Below are 18,272 nucleotides of genomic sequence, written 5' to 3'. Positions count from 1 at the left end.
GTATTTATATATATTTTTTTCAGTTGTTTCCGTCCTTATTTTTTTTTTTTTTTTTTTTGGCTGTGTTTGTTCCAGACAGGCTGACAATTTATGTATTAGTGGTAGGATTTTTAAGTGACTATTTGCATACTACATCGATACACCAATAGGTGGCGACAGCGGTGGTCTTTTTAAGCGAGTCATTCGAATCACTGACTGAACCGATTTGTTCAAAAAGCGAGTGAGTTACTGAATCACTCGGCAATCATAAATGCAGATTCATTCACCAAAGGAAAACCATTGTGTGTTGCGCAACGGTTCTGTTTGCGCAACTATTTTCATGAGTTAACATCGACCGACAGTGTTAATCAACGATAAAAAAGTTCATCATATTAGATGTCAATGTTAAAATTATACCATAAAAGTAACAAGCGTCTTACCTGTTTGCGCTTGAAGAAGCCCTTCCTGTCACAGTTAGGCAGGTAGAGGGAAAGAGCCATGACGCGGGAGGTGTCTTTCATACTTTGAATGACTCCATCCAGCTTCCTTCTGCAGGGACCCTGTGTCAGACGAACACATGGTGAGTTGCATCATCACCTCAGCATTTAACGCCTAGCTATCATTTTACTGGAGCTGCTGCGTCACACAACTTACAAATTCAGGCTCATGCTTGTCGATGGGAAGGGGGGAGTAGTCCATCAACCCCAGTGACCGATGCTTCTCCTGTTGTTTCTTCTTGTCCTTGCGCACGGCAGCATGCTTCTTGCTGTTGATTACGTCTGGTTTGGGGTAAAGGGGAATTTTAGGAATCTGGTCTTCAGTCGTGTCTGGCTTCACTGTATCATCATGCTCTATTGATTCGCGATCTAAGACAAAGAGAATCAAATAATAAGCATTAACTAGATTTTTACTGCATGGAAATGTGAGTGCCAGTGCAAAATCATCAGCATGATGTTAAAGTGGTTGCCAGGGTGTTGATATGGTGTTAATGTATGAGATTTTTCCCTCCACCAGGCAAAAACCGAATGCATTAGCACACCTCAATAAGCCACACAATTTGAGGTATCATTCATACAATACCAACGACGTATGGATTTGATTGGCTCAGGGCAGACCAGCCTAAAAATGTAACTTTTAAATCTTTTTCCTATTGCATGACTGGTTGACCATTGTGAAACGGTGTATTTTAGGTTGTTTGCAGTTGCACGCCAGGCAAAACTGAATGCATTAGCACAATAATGCAATGGTAATTTGCCTTAGCAAACACCAGTAATGATCTCAATGTCCTACATCTGACTTCAACTATTCAAAATTAAATTTAACTTATAAAAACCTAGGAAATCTCTTATAAAAACCTCCCCAAAGGCTTTAAGATATTTACACATCCTAGTTGCTAATGAGTTTCCAGAGCGTAAACATGAAGCCACACAATTTGAGGTATCATTCATACAATACCAACGACGTATGGATTTGATTGGCTCAGGGCAGACCAGCCTAAAAATGTAACTTTTAAATCTTTTTCCTATTGCATGACTGGTTGACCATTGTGAAACGGTGTATTTTAGGTTGTTTGCAGTTGCACGCCAGGCAAAACTGAATGCATTAGCAAAATAATGCAATGGTAATTTGCCTTAGCAAACACCAGTAATGATCTCAATGTCCTACATCTGACTTCAACAATTCAAAATTAAATTTAACTTATAAAAACCTAGGAAATCTCTTATAAAAACCTCCCCAAAGGCTTTAAGATATTTACACATCCTAGTTGCTAATGAGTTTCCAGAGCGTAAACATGAAAGCAACTCTATTTCCACCAAATGTTTCCTATGCATTTGTTTACAGAGGGTGGTGGCAGGATCAACAGCTGATGACCACCCCCAACCCAACCTATCCCAGGTTGAAACACTTGGCTATGCCTGACTAAACATCCAATTGGGTTAAAAATCTAATATCTCATTCTATTTGGTGGGATTTCTCCAAAATTCATTTAGGTGTACAACCTAAACGTTGAATGAACCTCTGTTTTATACTGCTGAATAATTCTGTTAGTTTAATTGTAGAGAATGTGCATGACTACAGGATTTAAGAGTGAGAACAGAAACGGCTTTTCAAAGGGTCCTTAACAGCTCAGAGACACACTTGAAGAACTTTGAAGTCTCAATAACCATAACACCATGACAACCGCAATGTTCTTCTGCAGGAATCTAAGGCTAGGTGGGTAGTAACTGTCGACATGTGTCCGGGGAAAATGTGGAGATATTACAGAACAAGTAATTCAAGCACATATAGTTTGATAGTAAAACTCCACAGGATACATGCCTGTACTTATAAACTGTCTTTCCACTGAAGTCAAATACTGTTGGACAAAGCCGAGCTTCATAAAACTGAACACTTGAACCATGCAGAGAGAAGCCAAACATAGTACATCCGGAGGAGATTAACAGGTCATTAACATGAAGCATACAAAGTCAGTATATATAATTGCATTGACATTTAGCCATCCAAACCAACAAAAATCATCTGACAAATAATTATCAAATTTGCAATAAAAAATGGCATTTTAATAGGAGTTATTGGATTTGTTTAGGATTGTGGTTTATTGGATAAAAAAATAAAGTTAAATATAATATTGTTTCCTTTCAGATCTAATGCTTGCATGAAATTCATTATACATTAAATCCATTTATATACATATTCTAAATTGTGACATAATTGTGAAACGCTGTCAAATGCACACCTGTTTTTGCACTTTGTATATTAATGCACCAGGTTGCATGGCAACAGAATTATTATAGTTAACTAAAACTAAAACCATAACCACTTTTGTTATTTGAAATAAAATAACTTAAACTTATTTTAAGCTAGTTGCCAAGGAAACGTTTCTTGTTTTCACTTAGCTAACTTGATGTTCTAACATAACTAAAACTAAAATAAAAATGTCTAAAAACTAAAGAAAAAATAAATCTAATAAAAATGACCTTTTAAATTCAAAGTTTAAATGAAAACGAATATATAACATTAAAATAGCACTGCTTGGCAGCCATACACAGTTCATGCTATTTATTATGCAAATAAGCAATATTACTTGGCAAATTGTTCATGCATTTGGAAAGTATTTAATTTGTAAATAATTGGGTAAGGGATCGGCACAGCATAATGTGATTATTATACTAAATAGACTGATATTAAATTATCAAATATATATATAATGTATTATTTAATGCTATTGCATCTTAGAGTGGCTTCATTTGAGAATCAGACAGAATGGAAATGGACATACAGAGTCTGGCCTGAACATCGATGCTGTTGGGTTGCCAAGTATTTTTGTGCATACAGCCAAGAGGGCATTATCAGACAGCTGAGGCAGCCAGCAGAAATGATTGAGATAACTGCCCTCACAGTCCCCCTGAGCTCCAGTGCTTCACATTGCTGCGGATTGGGGCAGGGTCTTCTGGAGCGGCCCGGTGGTGAAAGAGTCTGTCTGACCTGGAGATGCATGGGGCGGGTGCCTGGTCATTACAGGAATTGGTTTCCTGGCTTCTGAAGTTACAATCAGAGCATGGTGCTGTCTCTTTGAAATCAATCCCGCAACTCATGACTTGGCAGACTGAAATTTCTGTACAGATTTCCCCGCAGGTTTGGGCTCCTGAAGCCACCTAATCTGAGATCGCCTCATGGAAATGTCGTAGGGACGTTTGCCGAGAGGGAGATTTACATGGCTTGGAAATGTACACTTCAAATGAGAGGGCACAGGACGACTGGGTTGGCACAATTCCTCATGGCTTTTTTCGTGATTTTTCCTCGTCGTGCGTGGCACAAACGCACCGTGTTTGTGAAATCAACAATGCCTATAGTTTACAAACCACTAAGTTCGTGTTTTCTGTTGTAGGCTTTTCGAAGTGAGGACCAAAATCACTTTTTCCATGCTCGTGGTCCCCAGCTTGTAAAGGTTTAGCGGGTCTGTGTTTAACATCTGACACACAGCCAAGAACCTGGAGCCCGGCCAAACCAGACGTATCACGTGTAGCCTGTCTATTCAAATGAGCTTTGGAAAGAATGCAGAAGAGGTATTGGTGTCTCTCCTCTTGGTCTTGCAAAACTTTTCATTAAGATAAAGGGACCCGAGCTTGGCCAAAGGAGATGCATCTGATAGGGCTCTGTTTAATAATTTACACATGTGCTGGGCAATTATACTTCATGAATATCCACGGTTTCTTACAGCTTGGGGGCTAATGATGAAAGCAGATCTCCTTTTGAGTTGCGTTGTCACCTTGTCCGATTCTTTTTTTAAGAACAAGCTTAAAAAACAAGCCGAGAAATGCTATTAAGGCCCTCAAACCACGTGTTTTAGTGTCTTATTAGCATGCATGGTTGGAATTAGGTCTTGCTATTGTTAAATATTCAGACTAGCTCGCCTTTGAAAGTCGTTCTTGAAGCAGGCCGTTCTGCTTTGTCTTGCATTCATTGTCACAGACCGACCATGGCATCCCTGGCAAGATTCCACTGCTAAATATTTAAAGCCTGGACCGTGTCCACAACATGTTTGGGCCTCTGTAGCAGAGAAGCATGCCACAAACTAATAAAAAAAAAACACCACAAATGCAACCGAGCACTAATGCTAGTTAAAACTGGGGTAATCGCAAACTACAAAGCAACATTAACAGCAAGACCTGGCTGATTTGGGATAAAAGTTTCCATGTTGCAATACACGATCGGTTACGACCAAGAAAGCCATCATACAACTTACTATTCAAACAAGTCCCCTCTAATTCAGGACAATGCAAAGTGATGACACCTGTCGATGCCCTTCAGGCTGAAAGCACATGTGCGCACCTCTTCATCGGCTGACCGTGTCTCCTGTCATCAACACTCCGAAACATGAACTCAGGAGGTGCTCTTCAGGACATCAATGGATCACTCCCAGTTGCTGATTTCAATTAGCTCAGACAATGGCAAGAGAGCGATACTGTCTGTAAGCTCAAGGCATCTTTCCACCAAGAGGATCTAGCTACAATCTTTCCTCTTCTAAATTTATAAACTAGGCAAGATCTTATAGTTTTTTTCCAAGCAAACTTTAGCCATCCAAACCACATCAATCTTTATAATTACTATTAAGATTGTATATAATCATTTGTAGGTGGTATGTAATTATTTATGAAGGGAACGTGAATAAAAGCCTAATTTGAAACATTATTAGGAATTTCCAAAATGAAGGATGGGATATATTTAAGATTTTAAACTATAGGCGTTACAGCTGGGCGATATGATGGTAAAACTGTGCCAACCCGAGATTTTGCTATACTGTACGACTTAAACCATGGTAGAAAAAAGAGTCAAATGAGATCAGAAATATTTGTTTTATTTGCACTTAACTTGTTAGATTATCTAAAAATAGATATTACGGCATGATGATTTCATATGCAAACCTTTTTAGGCTTCAACTGCGGCTCAGAATTTAGAGTCATAACTACTTGTTTTGTATGTCTAATAAGTAATACTACTAGTGCTGTCAAACGATTAATCGCGATTAATCGCATCCAAAATAAAAGTTTTTGTTTACATACTATATGTATGTGTACTGTGTTTATTTACTATGTATATATATAAATACATGAAAATATTTACATGTATATACATTTATATGATTATATTTTATATTATATATAAATATATTTAATAAATAAACATAGCATATTTTTCTTAAATATATACATGCATGTGTTTGTATTTATATATACATAAATATACACAGTACACACTTATGTAAACAAATTTCTTTTATTTTGGATGCGAATAATCACGATTAATTGTTTGACAGCACTAAATAGTACATATTTTGAGATACATATTATTTGATGTGACAATAGTCATTTTGTTTGCATCTAACAAAAAAAGAAGAGAAAATCAAAAGTAACTTTTATTTGCACTTAATTCACTAGGTTATCCAAAAGTATGTGTTACAGCATGATTGTAACATGTAAATCACTTATTTAATTAAATTTACAGCAAAATAAACTACAGTATATTGCAATTACTGTGTTAGCGTGATTATAAAGTTACTCATAAAATACGATTTTGGTCATTTCGCCCGCTTTTAGTGCAATAGGAAGTAGACTTGTTATGCACACAACGTGTGTGTGGCTCAGACAATGAGCGTTACCAGTCGTTTTCGAATGAATCAGCTACCCTAAGCAGGCCAAATTCAGTCACCACACCGCCTTTCCCATGATCCTCAACAACTAAATGTGACAACTGTAACAGAACTAATGATTTTGTCTTGTGCTGCCTATCTTATCTATCCTCCCGAGAATCCTGCATGGCACAAAATTTGAGGCAGCGCTTTGGAACCACATCTGAACCTGTGCTGCAGGCAAGAAATTAGGCACCTTTTGTTCTCCTTCCCTGAAGAAACGTGACACTGCGGCTCCCCCTCCACCGCCCCGAAGCACATGACAGGAGGTTTCAACAGGTTGGCGTCTTCTGCTCAACCAGCCCTGCTGTCTGCTTACATTTTCTAAACGTGAGCAGTAAAACCATAGATTAAATAGATTGTTTTTTCCATTCGCTGTTTTGGTCAGCCTGACATGTGTTCCTATTTAAGCAGGGCCCAGCGTGAGGATGTCGCTGCCCAGGAATCACGTTTCTGACAGAGACGAGACTACTGTGCGAGCTGATTTTCTTCACAGCTGTTACTCACTCGCTAGCTTTCCAGGTGCCAATGACAAATACACGCTGGACAGATTGCTGTTCAACTTTACTGGAAGAAGTCATTTAAGAGTGCCAAATAGGTTCCCTACTTGCCTACCTCTGAAAGGATGACTGGGCACTTGATATACAAGCACTATTGGCATTATGGTTAAAAAAGAGGAGAAAGTATTCTATAATGTAGATTTCAAAAAGCTGGGCATCACTTTCAAAAAGTGCAAGAGATCTATTCAGGTGCTATTCAGTGAAGCGAGCCATATATCTTTCAGTGTCAGTCTGATGTTGCAAGCAAGTATATGTTTCTGTGAGTTTGGCCTGTGGCGCAATATAAAAATGAGATGACAGACAGGCAATAGAATTCCATTCCATTGTAATCGTTGTTTAGTTATGGCTACATCTCTAGTGAGTAAATACAGCGCAAAAATCAGCGATACCGAAGTAACCGAATACAACAGCCAATTGCTTTCGGACCATTTCTTTACGTTTGTTTACTTGCACGCTCTTAGATTCAGACCTGCAATAGTTGCGAATGCAGCATACAGTTCTTTTGGGCAAGATGCCTGTAGTCATATCTGTTGGCAACTGCATCCAAGTTCCACATGGCATGTCCGAACAGAAAGTCTCCCTTGTGATCGTTGGCAAATTTGCAGTATTTGCCAATCCTGGAGCTAAATGACAATCTGGCATCGCCTATTGTACTTGGCTCTGAACACTGAATCTTTAAACCGTGAGCGCCAGCATTCAAGACCATGAAGGTATGACACTATTCACGTGAGTGAGACATGATTCCATTTTAAACTTGTATTTCAATTTTATGTTTGCACAACTGTGAAACTAAGGCGTGCTGGGGGAATAAAAATGGATCTGGAAGACACAGGACCAAAAGACTCTGAATCCTAATGCGGGCAAGGACGCTTGACCTCTCTCCCTCTTTTTCCTCTCTCTCCCTCTTTTTCCTCTCTCTCTCTCTCTTTATCGCTCTCTCTCTCCCTCTCTGTCTGTCCTGCCCAGCTTGTAAAACCAGGCTGAAACCGAATACCATGGGAGGCTAGAAGCGTCCCTCTAAATTCATCCCCATGCTTGACGAACAGCTCTTGATAGATCGGCTCCACAGACATTCTGCTGAATCACAAGGGCTCAACTGTGTGCCCACTGCAATCACAGAAGGGGTAAACCAGCAACCGCACTCATCAGAGGACTTCAGATAGAGACAAACAGGTTTCTGATGTGCACCTGTCTGTGAGGGGGTTGTATTTGTGTACAAACGGTCGTGGTGAAAGCCCACGACTGAATTCAACCTCATCTGTTTTAAGGATATGTGCTGTCTTGTGCTGTCTTTAAAATATATAGTTCTGTAACCCAATGAGCTATTTTTGTTCATGTAGCTCAACTGGTAGGGCACTGCACTAACAATGCCAAGGTTAGTGGTTCGAATCCCAAGGAAAGCATGGATTTAGTGCACTGAATAAAAGCATCTGGCAAATGCGTAAATGTAAATAAATATGCGTGCCGTGAACGATTACTCTTCGTAAACGTGTGATTTTTGCACATAGGTTGGCTTGTAGAGACACCGTGGCTACCCTCCTCCCCTTGGATTTAATCTTCGAACAGTAATCCGACCCTTAACACCACCCACAGACTTAGACCTAAATTCAGAGCAACCTAGTATCTCAATCAAGAATATCATGAGGCGTGGGTACACCGTACAATGATGAGAGGTGTGATCATAACAATGGAGGAGTCCCTAACGTCAATAGAGCACCAAACAAATGCCACTGCCAAATCAAACCATAACTAAACACAAGGCAAGACTGTATGGAGTTATGCATCTCGAGGCGTCTTTACTCAGTTCTGAGGAGCATACTAAATTATGCAGTTCTGCTGAATCTGATGCTGCTTTGCTTCTGTGCCAATGAAATGCAATGAAACTTTGCCTTTATAGAGCATATATTAATAGGTTAATATTTTTATTCACAACTTTCATACATTTCACTGCACATAATTTCTATGTAAATGCATTATATGATACTGTAGATGCAGCTTAAGTACAAAAATGGTACAGTGATGGTATCAGATGGCAGTACCATGGTACATTGATATATCCCTTAAAAAAAAAGTACAGTGGCAGTGACTTGGCACAGTGATGGCATTTTATGGGACCTTCCAAAACAATACTATGATACTACTATGGTAAATGGCAAAAAAACATGGTAGTACCATGCTATATGCCCAAAATACAATGGTAGTCCCAATGACACCATGCCAAAAAACGCCACTTGATTTTGACTAAAATACAACTATTCTATACTCTTTTAATAATGCTCAAATTTTAACGTATCTGATGATGATACAATGGTACTGGAATGGCATTTACATCATACTCTTAGGTGCGTCCAAAAATACCATGGTACATTTCCAGAAAACGCGGTACCACCACGGTACTTTTTGTATAAGTGCCTTTGCAGCGTGAAGATGGAAACCGTTTTGTTAATAATTGGCTTTGGGTGAAACATAAAAAGGCTTCACTAATCCTAGTAATCTACAGCGCTGGAATATGATGGAAAACAGCACTGAGCAGCGCAGCCCGGCCACAACACAGAAAAGCCCATGCAGAAACATGCGCACGCCATAAAACTGGATCAGCGCAAGCCACAAAGTTCCCACCAGATACACGATCTCAATGCAACAATGCTTCCGTGCAACAAAGGCGCACTGCTTTCCAGTCAACTTACCAATGGGTGGATGCGGTGGTTTGTATCCCTTCTCGTTCGTGCACACTCCCCTGCCGTGCAGCAGGGCGTGAAGCGGCTTCTCCTCGCCGTTGCGCGGCAGGCAGCGCAGTCCGTGCGTGCATGTACCGGTGTACACCCCGCACGCCTGCCCCTCCGCCAGAGCGCAAGTCAAGCAGCAGCCGCAGCCGGGCTCCTTCACCAGCTGACAGCCCACCGGGACCGGAGGACACATGGAGAGCGCCTTCTGATCGCACGGCTCGCACGGCACGTAAGAGCCTCCGCTGATGGACAACGCCGTGAGAAATGTACCCAGCACAAGAAGAGCCATGCTTCGTTTCAAAGTGAATGAGGTCCGATTTAAAAGAAAAAAGAGAGCATGAACTAGATATGAGAACGCATGAACGTTTGGCTCAGATTCGAGTGAAAACTCCGCATGCAAAGTGAAAGCACAGTTTGGGGTGTCTTAAAAATGAGAAAATAGAAACAGTCTTTGATGAAAAATAGATGATGAAGAAGAATCCGGTGGATTTTTCATATAAATATATTAATATAAAAAATGATTCACTTGGGTATTCTCCAATAGTCCAGTTTGTGCGCAATTCGTTGCGCACTGAAATTCTGGACTTTCCGATTCCAAAACACTTTCCCCTCTGTAAGTTTTCTGAGCAGACTGATCAACTTCACAGCAGTGCTTGTATATAGCGTCAGATTCGTGCACGAAGCTCAGCGGCTTTCCAGCAGATTAAAGACGCAACATGGATGTGACATGATAAAGACGCTTGCTCACATACATAGAGAATACACACAAAAGAGCACGATTAGAATCGCCCTGCTGATAGGCACCACCCGTATATTAGTGCGCGCAGAGAACATGTATGAGTAAGGGAGAATGGGGAGTGTTTTGTTTTAACGTCTGTAACTCTGTCTTGTTTTGCTCTGCGTGTCTCAAACTTTGACATAATATTCCCATGTTTGTCTTCTGCAAATTAAAGTAGTTTTGAAATCTACTACTTATCCATAAACCGTTCAAATTAGTGTGCTGCTGATACAACATACCGGTAGCACTAATAGAAAACATGGATAATCACATTTACTTGTTCAAAATAATGAGTATGCTTTCAAGCATTTTAATTCAAAATTGCGAACATGTGGGACACATTTCCAGCAAAAAGAAACTGAAAACTACTATAAAACAATAGTTTTGGTTAGTTTTGAAACTGTCACAACTGAATGCTATATATCAAATTAAACAGGAGAAGCTGCTGATTCGGATAATACCACTTCTGCCATGTATTCTTCATTAACATGATCACAAGGTCAGATGTGATCATGCATTTCTATCTTCTCATAAGGGTGTCAATCATCTAGTGATGTAACTTCTTTCTAAATGGTTAAACTGACGGTGTTACTGCTCAACCCTTGTTACAAAACCCCTATAGAAATGTCTGAGCAACATATGCAGCAACAGCTACTGATGGCATCCGTGAAGTCCGTATCACTCCAGCACACAATTAAAACCAGCTGAGGTGTGTGGTGAATACTGTGGTAAATGCTTAAAATCTCTTTTCTCTCATGCAGGTCTTGGTGGTAGTTTAAGAATAGGCAATCTACACCCACCTGTTCTGAACTTTGAACTGCTGAAACCACAATTTAGATGAGATTTAACAGACACGATTGTTTAATCATACCGTTCACTCGGTGTCCAAGTGGCCCTCTGCTGTTTACATGTCTTATAGAGTGCTCCAAAATGGCATTTGCACATGTCCCATATGTAAAGTTCATCAATGGGTTGCTCTGTTTTGCTTTGAAATTGCTTTGTCAGATGTGTGATAGCAAGTTTAAAGAACTGCACACCATATTTCATTTCTTTTGATTGTTCTGCGCTTATCATACATGCTGTCTCTTGATTTACCCAGCTGTACAGTACAAGCCCGAGTGTCTGTGTGGGTCTTAATGCTGGATTTAGCTCACCTCTGAGGTTTTGACCACTAGAAGGAGCTGTTAGCAATGGTAAGAGGCTCACCTTGGAACGAATGTTGGCCCGCAGACGCTGAACGTTTCATTACCAGAGATTTACACAGTGCTGCTGTACACATCTCACACTCAGGAGTCAAAGAGACAGACATCAGTCATCAAGAATGTACATGCTGTTTTGATACATGAAGTTTAGGGCCCTGTTGCCTCTGTATGCATGTTTTTGAAAACTTTAGTGCTTAATATATGTCTTTGTGATGTTTAGATTTCATTAAAGTAAGCCTGACTTGTCTGATTGATGTCATCTTTACACTACAGCTCCACAGCGCCTGTCTTCCTGGCACTGATGTCCAGAAAGCTTGCAAATATGTTTTACTGTTCATTGAATTATGCCTGTTTTCATATTTGTTGCATAATTTCTTCATGAGTCATCTATGATCTACCATTCTGGACCTGAACTGGGACTGTTTTCCAGTCGTATAAGCTATCAAATTGCCCCAGTTCACTCACAACATATTTATCCCTGGATATAAAACAAACTTAATGGATGCAGAGTGCAAGTTACTGGAAACGAGCTGGAACTGTTATCCACTCGCTAATGAGGAGATAAACGGTCGCAAATTACTGGTGTGAACACTACTAACCAGAGTACCATGTGGAGATTTTGTAAACATTTTTTTAAACATTTTTTTTTAATTGTTTGTTGATATTAATTAATGTTAGGCAGTTATTTTTTTCTTGTGCACCATGTTTTAATATGCTAAATGTTAAAAAAAATATTTTATGAATTTATATAATTATATAATATTAAATTATTATTATCTCAAACAGTTGAAAGCTGGACATCCAAAATTCTTTTAACTAACAATAGCCACTTCCCTAATGACATCATCCTCCAGGAAGTGACAACATTTTGGAGGGAAAGCACCAGCACAAACATCTGTGAGTATGAGTGATGGTTTGCTGGGATGTTTTGTGCTCTTAATTGGTTTGTTACACTCTAAAACATTCGATCATGTTTGTTAAGTTTATGACAATGTTTTAAAATGCACTTCAATTTATGCAAACTCTCAATCCCTCAATAAGCAATTTCAAATTTTGATGTTTTAATTCCTGCCATTGTGTAAATAAGTTATATCTAATAAAGTTTAAGTGTTTGTGCAGTACTTGATAAGTATCTTGTTGCGCAAGTTAGTTAATGTGGACGTGTTTTATTTCTAGCGACCTGAATAAAAAAAAACACATGGGCTTGAATGACACAGATGAACTTTATGGCCCCCTAGAGTACTGACGGTTAAGTGTTTGTGTACTTGGTAAAGTATGCTTCTGCCTTACTTCTAAGTGGAAATCCATAACATTGATACTATTTTTGCTTAATGGGTTCTTAATATATGTTTTGCTGTTTGTTCGCATTTGTGTCATAGTAATCTGTAATGTCAAGAACTTTTCCAATGTTCTGTCAGTGATAGCAAAAGTAGCATGTTATGCCATCTCAGTCGCATTTGAATTGTGTTGTCCGGTTCTTTGAATATTTACAATGCTTGAAAATGTTTCTCAGTTTGCGAAAGCAGTCGCCCACATGGTGAAAAATCGATGGAAAAATGCTGTCAGAGGAAGAAAGGTGTCTATGTACAAATATTATGAGTAGGATGTGGTCTGTGAACATCAGTGTAGGAATTTCTCGCTCTCCATGTCTGAAAAATGCCTTAATTGGTAAATTAATGTCTCTCGTCATGTAATGTCTCCATCTGTCTTTCATTCAGTCAGCCTTGTGGGCGTTGCACTGTTTACACAAACTGATGATTTCAAGCATTAACATACACGTATGTTAATATGTGGCTGTGAGATTGTACAATAGTGTTGTTTGTGTGTGTGTAGAAGAGTTTGGAGACTTCTGCCTCAGAGAGTGAAGAGAAGGATGTGAACGAATTTATGTAGTATTTATCAATATTTCAATTTTTTTTCAAATTTTAATTTTAGTTTTAGCATTTTTAAATGTTTTTGTCATTTTTATTAGTTTTTTTTTATTTAATTAAATTTATTTTAATTTCCATTTTCGTTTAAGTAATTTTAATACTTCAACATGAACTAGTTTTATTTCATTTTCATAAGTTTATGTCTAACATTTATATTTTAATATTTAAAATATATAATTTTTTAAAAAACCTTTTCTTTCAAACCTTCTGTCTGATATTTATAATATAATATAATACTGTATAATATATATAATATAATATAGTTTTCATTTTAGATTTCAAAACCAACACAAATTCCTAGAAGAAATGTGTCTGCCAGTTCAGAGTTTTTTTGATTGTACACTGTGCATTTTGTGATTACACATTTTGTCTGGAAAACATCAGCCTTAAACCTTCAGGCATATCTAGCCATTTCAATTTAGTAATATCTGTGCCACTAGCATCATTAAACTGAAACACAAAATAATAAATGTTTTCAAAACAGTTTTCTGCACAGTGCCCATCTAGTACAGCCCCAAACTAATGCTTTTGGTTAGCATTAGAGTCCATTGGAGTCAAGTCAAGTCACCTTTATTTATATAGCGCTTTTAACAATACAGATTGTGTCAAAGCAACTGTACAGCATCACATTCAGTGATGTCATCATCCAGCTCAGTTCTGTTTAAATAGTATCTGTGCAATTAAGTCGAATATCACTGGAAATTGAGTCCATACTGGTTGAATCGAAACAAGTTGAGATGCTCTAAGTTTTTCTTTATGTTTAGCTCTACAAAAATGTACGTTTGTAGACACGAGGGAGTTTGTGTCCAGATGTGTCAGGATTGGCCAGTAGTACTGGCCCCAGTTATCCATCATTTTGTAGTTCATCTCGGCCTAATTCCCAGGATTACATGGCTTGCCTGTTGAATAGAAGCAGCATCAGAGAGACAATGAGGCTTCTGGATGCCTTAAACTCACACAGCTAATTCATTTCTAAAGCTCTCCCTCATGTTCAGCCAACCAGTATAGCCCAATAGAAGATTATTTAAAGAAAGAGCATATTAAAGTATATTAAATTAAAGTGTCTAGTTTAATGTTTTTTAAGTAGCTTTTGTGAAAATAAAATATCAACATATGAGTGTAACAATGAATCAAACTGCTTATTCTGACCTGCATTTATTGAAATTTATAAAAGAAAAAGTGATCATACAATTTTGTGTGTGTGTGTGTGTGTTTTAAATGATTAAATACATTTAAAATAAGTATTTTAATAAATAGAGTATTTTAATATCATCTAAATAATCTGGTTCTAAATATGCTTGACAAGATATTTTGTTATGCAAATGCTGTATTATGCATGCCAGGCCAGTAGATATCTCTTTGTAAAGATACACTACGCACCTGCACATATATGCATTTCTATAGACTACGCATGTGCATGATGCCACTGTTTTCACAAATTTCACATTTTCACATTTTTGTAGTTTACATGCAGACTATAACGGAATTGTTTTCAAAAACTGCCACTTTGAAACTCGTTCTCAAAAGTTTGCATTTTCAGGCTCCCAAAACAATTTGATTTATAGTTAATTTCTTTTCTTTTTTTCCTGATGCATGAGTGTCCTTCTCTGAAAACACTTGCATTGGATCTTACTGTTGATTCTGATCAACAAAATCCTTTCCTCTCAACCATCAAATTCCCAAAATATTAGAGTACATGCAAGTTAAAAGTGGCATGAGAAAAATATCATTAATTTAATGCAAAATCAATAATACGCTGTGTTCGTCTTTCATTTGCATTTCTGAAGTCTGTAGGGATGTTTGGCCCAGGGATTGTGCACATACTTAGAGGTCAAAGCTGTGGTTTTTGCTGGTACAAAATATTCCTCCAGACAACGCATGTAGAATTTGTTCTCAGCTAACCCACGTTTACTGACCTTAAAAAAAGAACATGGTTGACTAAAAACATTCCTGAGTGAAGATTATCCTACTTATAAAATGCCTGATGGCCCTTCTTTTTTTAAGGACATTACAAGACAGATAGTACTGACTAGGCCCACAGAATTTGCTAACTTTTCTGGGAAAAATCAGTGAAATTCTATAGAACAGGTTTTAGACTTGGTTAAATATGTTTAACAGGCTGAAAGAACTATACTACCATTCGAAAGTTTGGGGTCAGTAAGATTTAATTTTTATTTTTTGGTGAAAAAAGTAATACTTTTATTTGGCAAAAATGATCAAAAATGACAGTAAAGACATTTAACTGTTACATTTTTTTTTATTATTATTTAAATTACATTTTTTAAAATTTTTTTTTTATTTGCAAATAAATGCAGATTGTGACAAGATTGCATATTTATAGATTGTTACATCAGTGCAGTGTCAGGTCTGTTATGTTGAATTTTTAGACAATGGATGCTAAACTAACCCTAGCGATTATTATTATTTTACTGCATTTTTGTTCAAATAAATACAGCCTTGGTGAGCACAAGAGACTTCTTTCAAAAACATTAACTTCAGGGACATTATTATTGGTGGCAAAATGCATAAAATTGGATTTTGTTTTTTCATTTAATTAATTGGTCGGTATCGTATATTTAATTGTGCATGCTCATTTTGTCTTTTTACATTTAGATTTGTTTTGCTGTAATCCAAAAAAAAGGTTAATCTATAGAATCACTAATAATTTAATATCTTAAATGTAATCTTTGCAATAAATAAATTAATTGATTTCTTTTTTGCATTCTAAAAGAATATAGAATTATTAGCCATATATGGGCAAGAATTTTAATACTGGTTCATCAGTTATATGGGCTAATTAACTGTTCATTGAATATTGGTATATTTTATAGGCCTCTTGTGTCACATTCTGCTCATCTTGAGTCTTTATTTCCCCTAGGAGGAACAAACTATGCGACTATGCCCAGCATGCTTGTTTCGTTCCTCCAGGCCTGTCAGACTGCTGCCTGGCCCGCACAAACCAACGCATGTTTGACATGCTCTGCTGTCCTTCATAATGTCGTCACTATTTAAGCGCAATTGCTTTTTCTTCTTCCAGCAATCTGTCTTCTCTGACAGTACTCCACCAAAGATATGCACCATGCACACGCTACAATGGACGTATTGTTGGAGTCTTGCACTCGCCCATTCAGAAAGGTGGCTGCGCGCTGACCGCAATGAGGCCACGGCAGTGGTATGTTCTGCTTTCTCTTTCAATGACCCAGCCAAGAGGACTTGTGTCGAACACGCCAGCCATTTGTAGAGGAATCTGGTCTGGTTCTTGGTTTCTAGTTTACGACCGGTCGGTGGGTAAGAATTGTGATTTGGTCGTGGATCCCAACTGTGTCTATGGTTCTGCAGAGGCTATCAAATAGTTCTAGAGAGGACATGGAGGCTTTGCAGAGTATATAATTATGTTGCAAATTTTCCTGCGGTCAGAAGGATGTTTATCAAGGGCCCTCATTTTCGAACCCGCATACGCGAGGCTCCCGTCTCTGCAAAGGGTTAAGGCAAATTCTTGACCAAACTTTGTCAAGCATAAACCTGGCAGTGACCTGTTTCTTCGCCTAACTTGTCTTAACGCAACACTCAAGTGTAATTATAAAGGCAAACCGTGCTGCGAAAGCACTGATAAGCAAGCTAACATTAAGGCCACTTAAATGCACTCGTTTCACAATCTCAGCCATGGAGAAAGTTCACTTAGCATGAGATTTTATTTGGAAGAGGATACGGTTTCTCTCATTACCATTTTTATTTTCCGATTTTAGTATGCTGCTAGAGTTGCCAGCCAGGGTGGAACCAGAGAAACACAGTCAAGGAGAGCATGAAGCACTTCAAGGTAATTTATGTGCAAATTCAGCATGGTGAATGAAACTTTTTGGCTCCCAAATCGGCTCACGGGGAATATGTCTCGGCGCTACTGTCAAAGCTGTTTGCTGTTTTTGCAACTTGAGCAATATGTCAACCCGGCTATCCCAGTTCTGCGCTATTAAACCTCACATCTTTTAGTTTTCAGAGTGTTTAAAGATAACAGGAAATCCAAAATTACCATTTCTTCTCTCTAATGCATGTTCCTGGTCTTACTGTGTGTGGTTCATTGGTGTGCTTCATTTCAAACAATTTTAAAAAGAAAGTTTTTCTTTGCCTCTCAATAGCCTGATATGTAACGCCCCTCCCTACACTTTCTCATTGAATATGGCAATAAAAATAACGTCTCGGTTACGTATGGTAACCCTCGTTCCCTGAAGGAGGGAACGGAGACGGTTTGGCCCGCGACTCCGAGATGATCATCTTCCTGCAATGAGAAGATGACTCATCCACAAATGCCACCTCAGCCTGCTACATGCCCAGGCACGTGAGCCAGCGATCGTGACCATCACCCAGCGCCAGGAACGACCGCCACCAGAAACGCTCGGGTGATACGTTGTCTATAAGCAAGACCCAAATCGTCTTTACAAAGACGTAACGTCAAGTTTGCCACGCAACGTGTTCTTTAAAAGACGCACCCGAAATTGCTCTTTTAGGAGAAAAAGCTCTTTTAGCGTGCTGAGGCGCACAGGGGAGATGATCATCTGCATTGGAGGGGAATTCCTCACCGTGACCGTAAGACCAGTCCGCCCACCGCCAGAAAAAGGACGCCCCCGGCTGCCACCAGAGGGAACCCCAGATCTAGGCAGTGGCACGGGCACTCCGCCCCCTTGCAGGTAACGGAGTCTGGTCCGCAACTCCGAGATGGTCATACCCCCGCAATGGGAGCATGAGTCATCCACGAAAGCCACCTCAGCGTGCTTCATGCCCAGACACGAGAGGCCGCGATCGTGACCATCACCCGGCGCCAGGTAACGACCGCATCCAGAAACGCTCGGGTGATACGTTGTCTATAGCAAGACCCACATCGTCTTTACAAAGACGTAACGTCAAGTTTGCC

The 18,272-nt window shown here is 38.9% G+C and overlaps 1 protein-coding gene across 2 annotated transcripts in view; it reads right to left on the bottom strand.

Annotated features, from left to right (window-relative positions):
• The window catches only part of igfbp5b (insulin-like growth factor binding protein 5b), a 12,249-nt gene extending 2,168 nt beyond the window's left edge, over positions 1–10,081 (bottom strand). The window contains exons 1-3 of one of the 2 annotated variants that reach the window (XM_016527419.1): positions 9,417–10,081; positions 634–845; positions 420–539 (exon numbers count right to left, since the gene is read on the bottom strand). In XM_016527419.1, coding sequence (XP_016382905.1) covers positions 420–539; positions 634–845; positions 9,417–9,744 — 660 coding nt within the window. In that variant the 5' untranslated portion in view covers positions 9,745–10,081. The remainder of the gene's footprint in view (positions 1–419; positions 540–633; positions 846–9,416) is intronic. The other variant, XM_016527420.1, reaches the window with a different exon arrangement.
• Positions 10,082–18,272: the final 8,191 nt, after the last annotated feature.

This window comes from Sinocyclocheilus rhinocerous, unplaced genomic scaffold (genome assembly GCF_001515625.1).
Source record: "Sinocyclocheilus rhinocerous isolate Xijiao unplaced genomic scaffold, SAMN03320098_v1.1 scaffold841, whole genome shotgun sequence".
In the NCBI taxonomy this organism is placed as follows: Eukaryota; Metazoa; Chordata; class Actinopteri; order Cypriniformes; family Cyprinidae; genus Sinocyclocheilus; species Sinocyclocheilus rhinocerous.
This window is presented reverse-complemented; position numbering and strand designations above follow the sequence as displayed.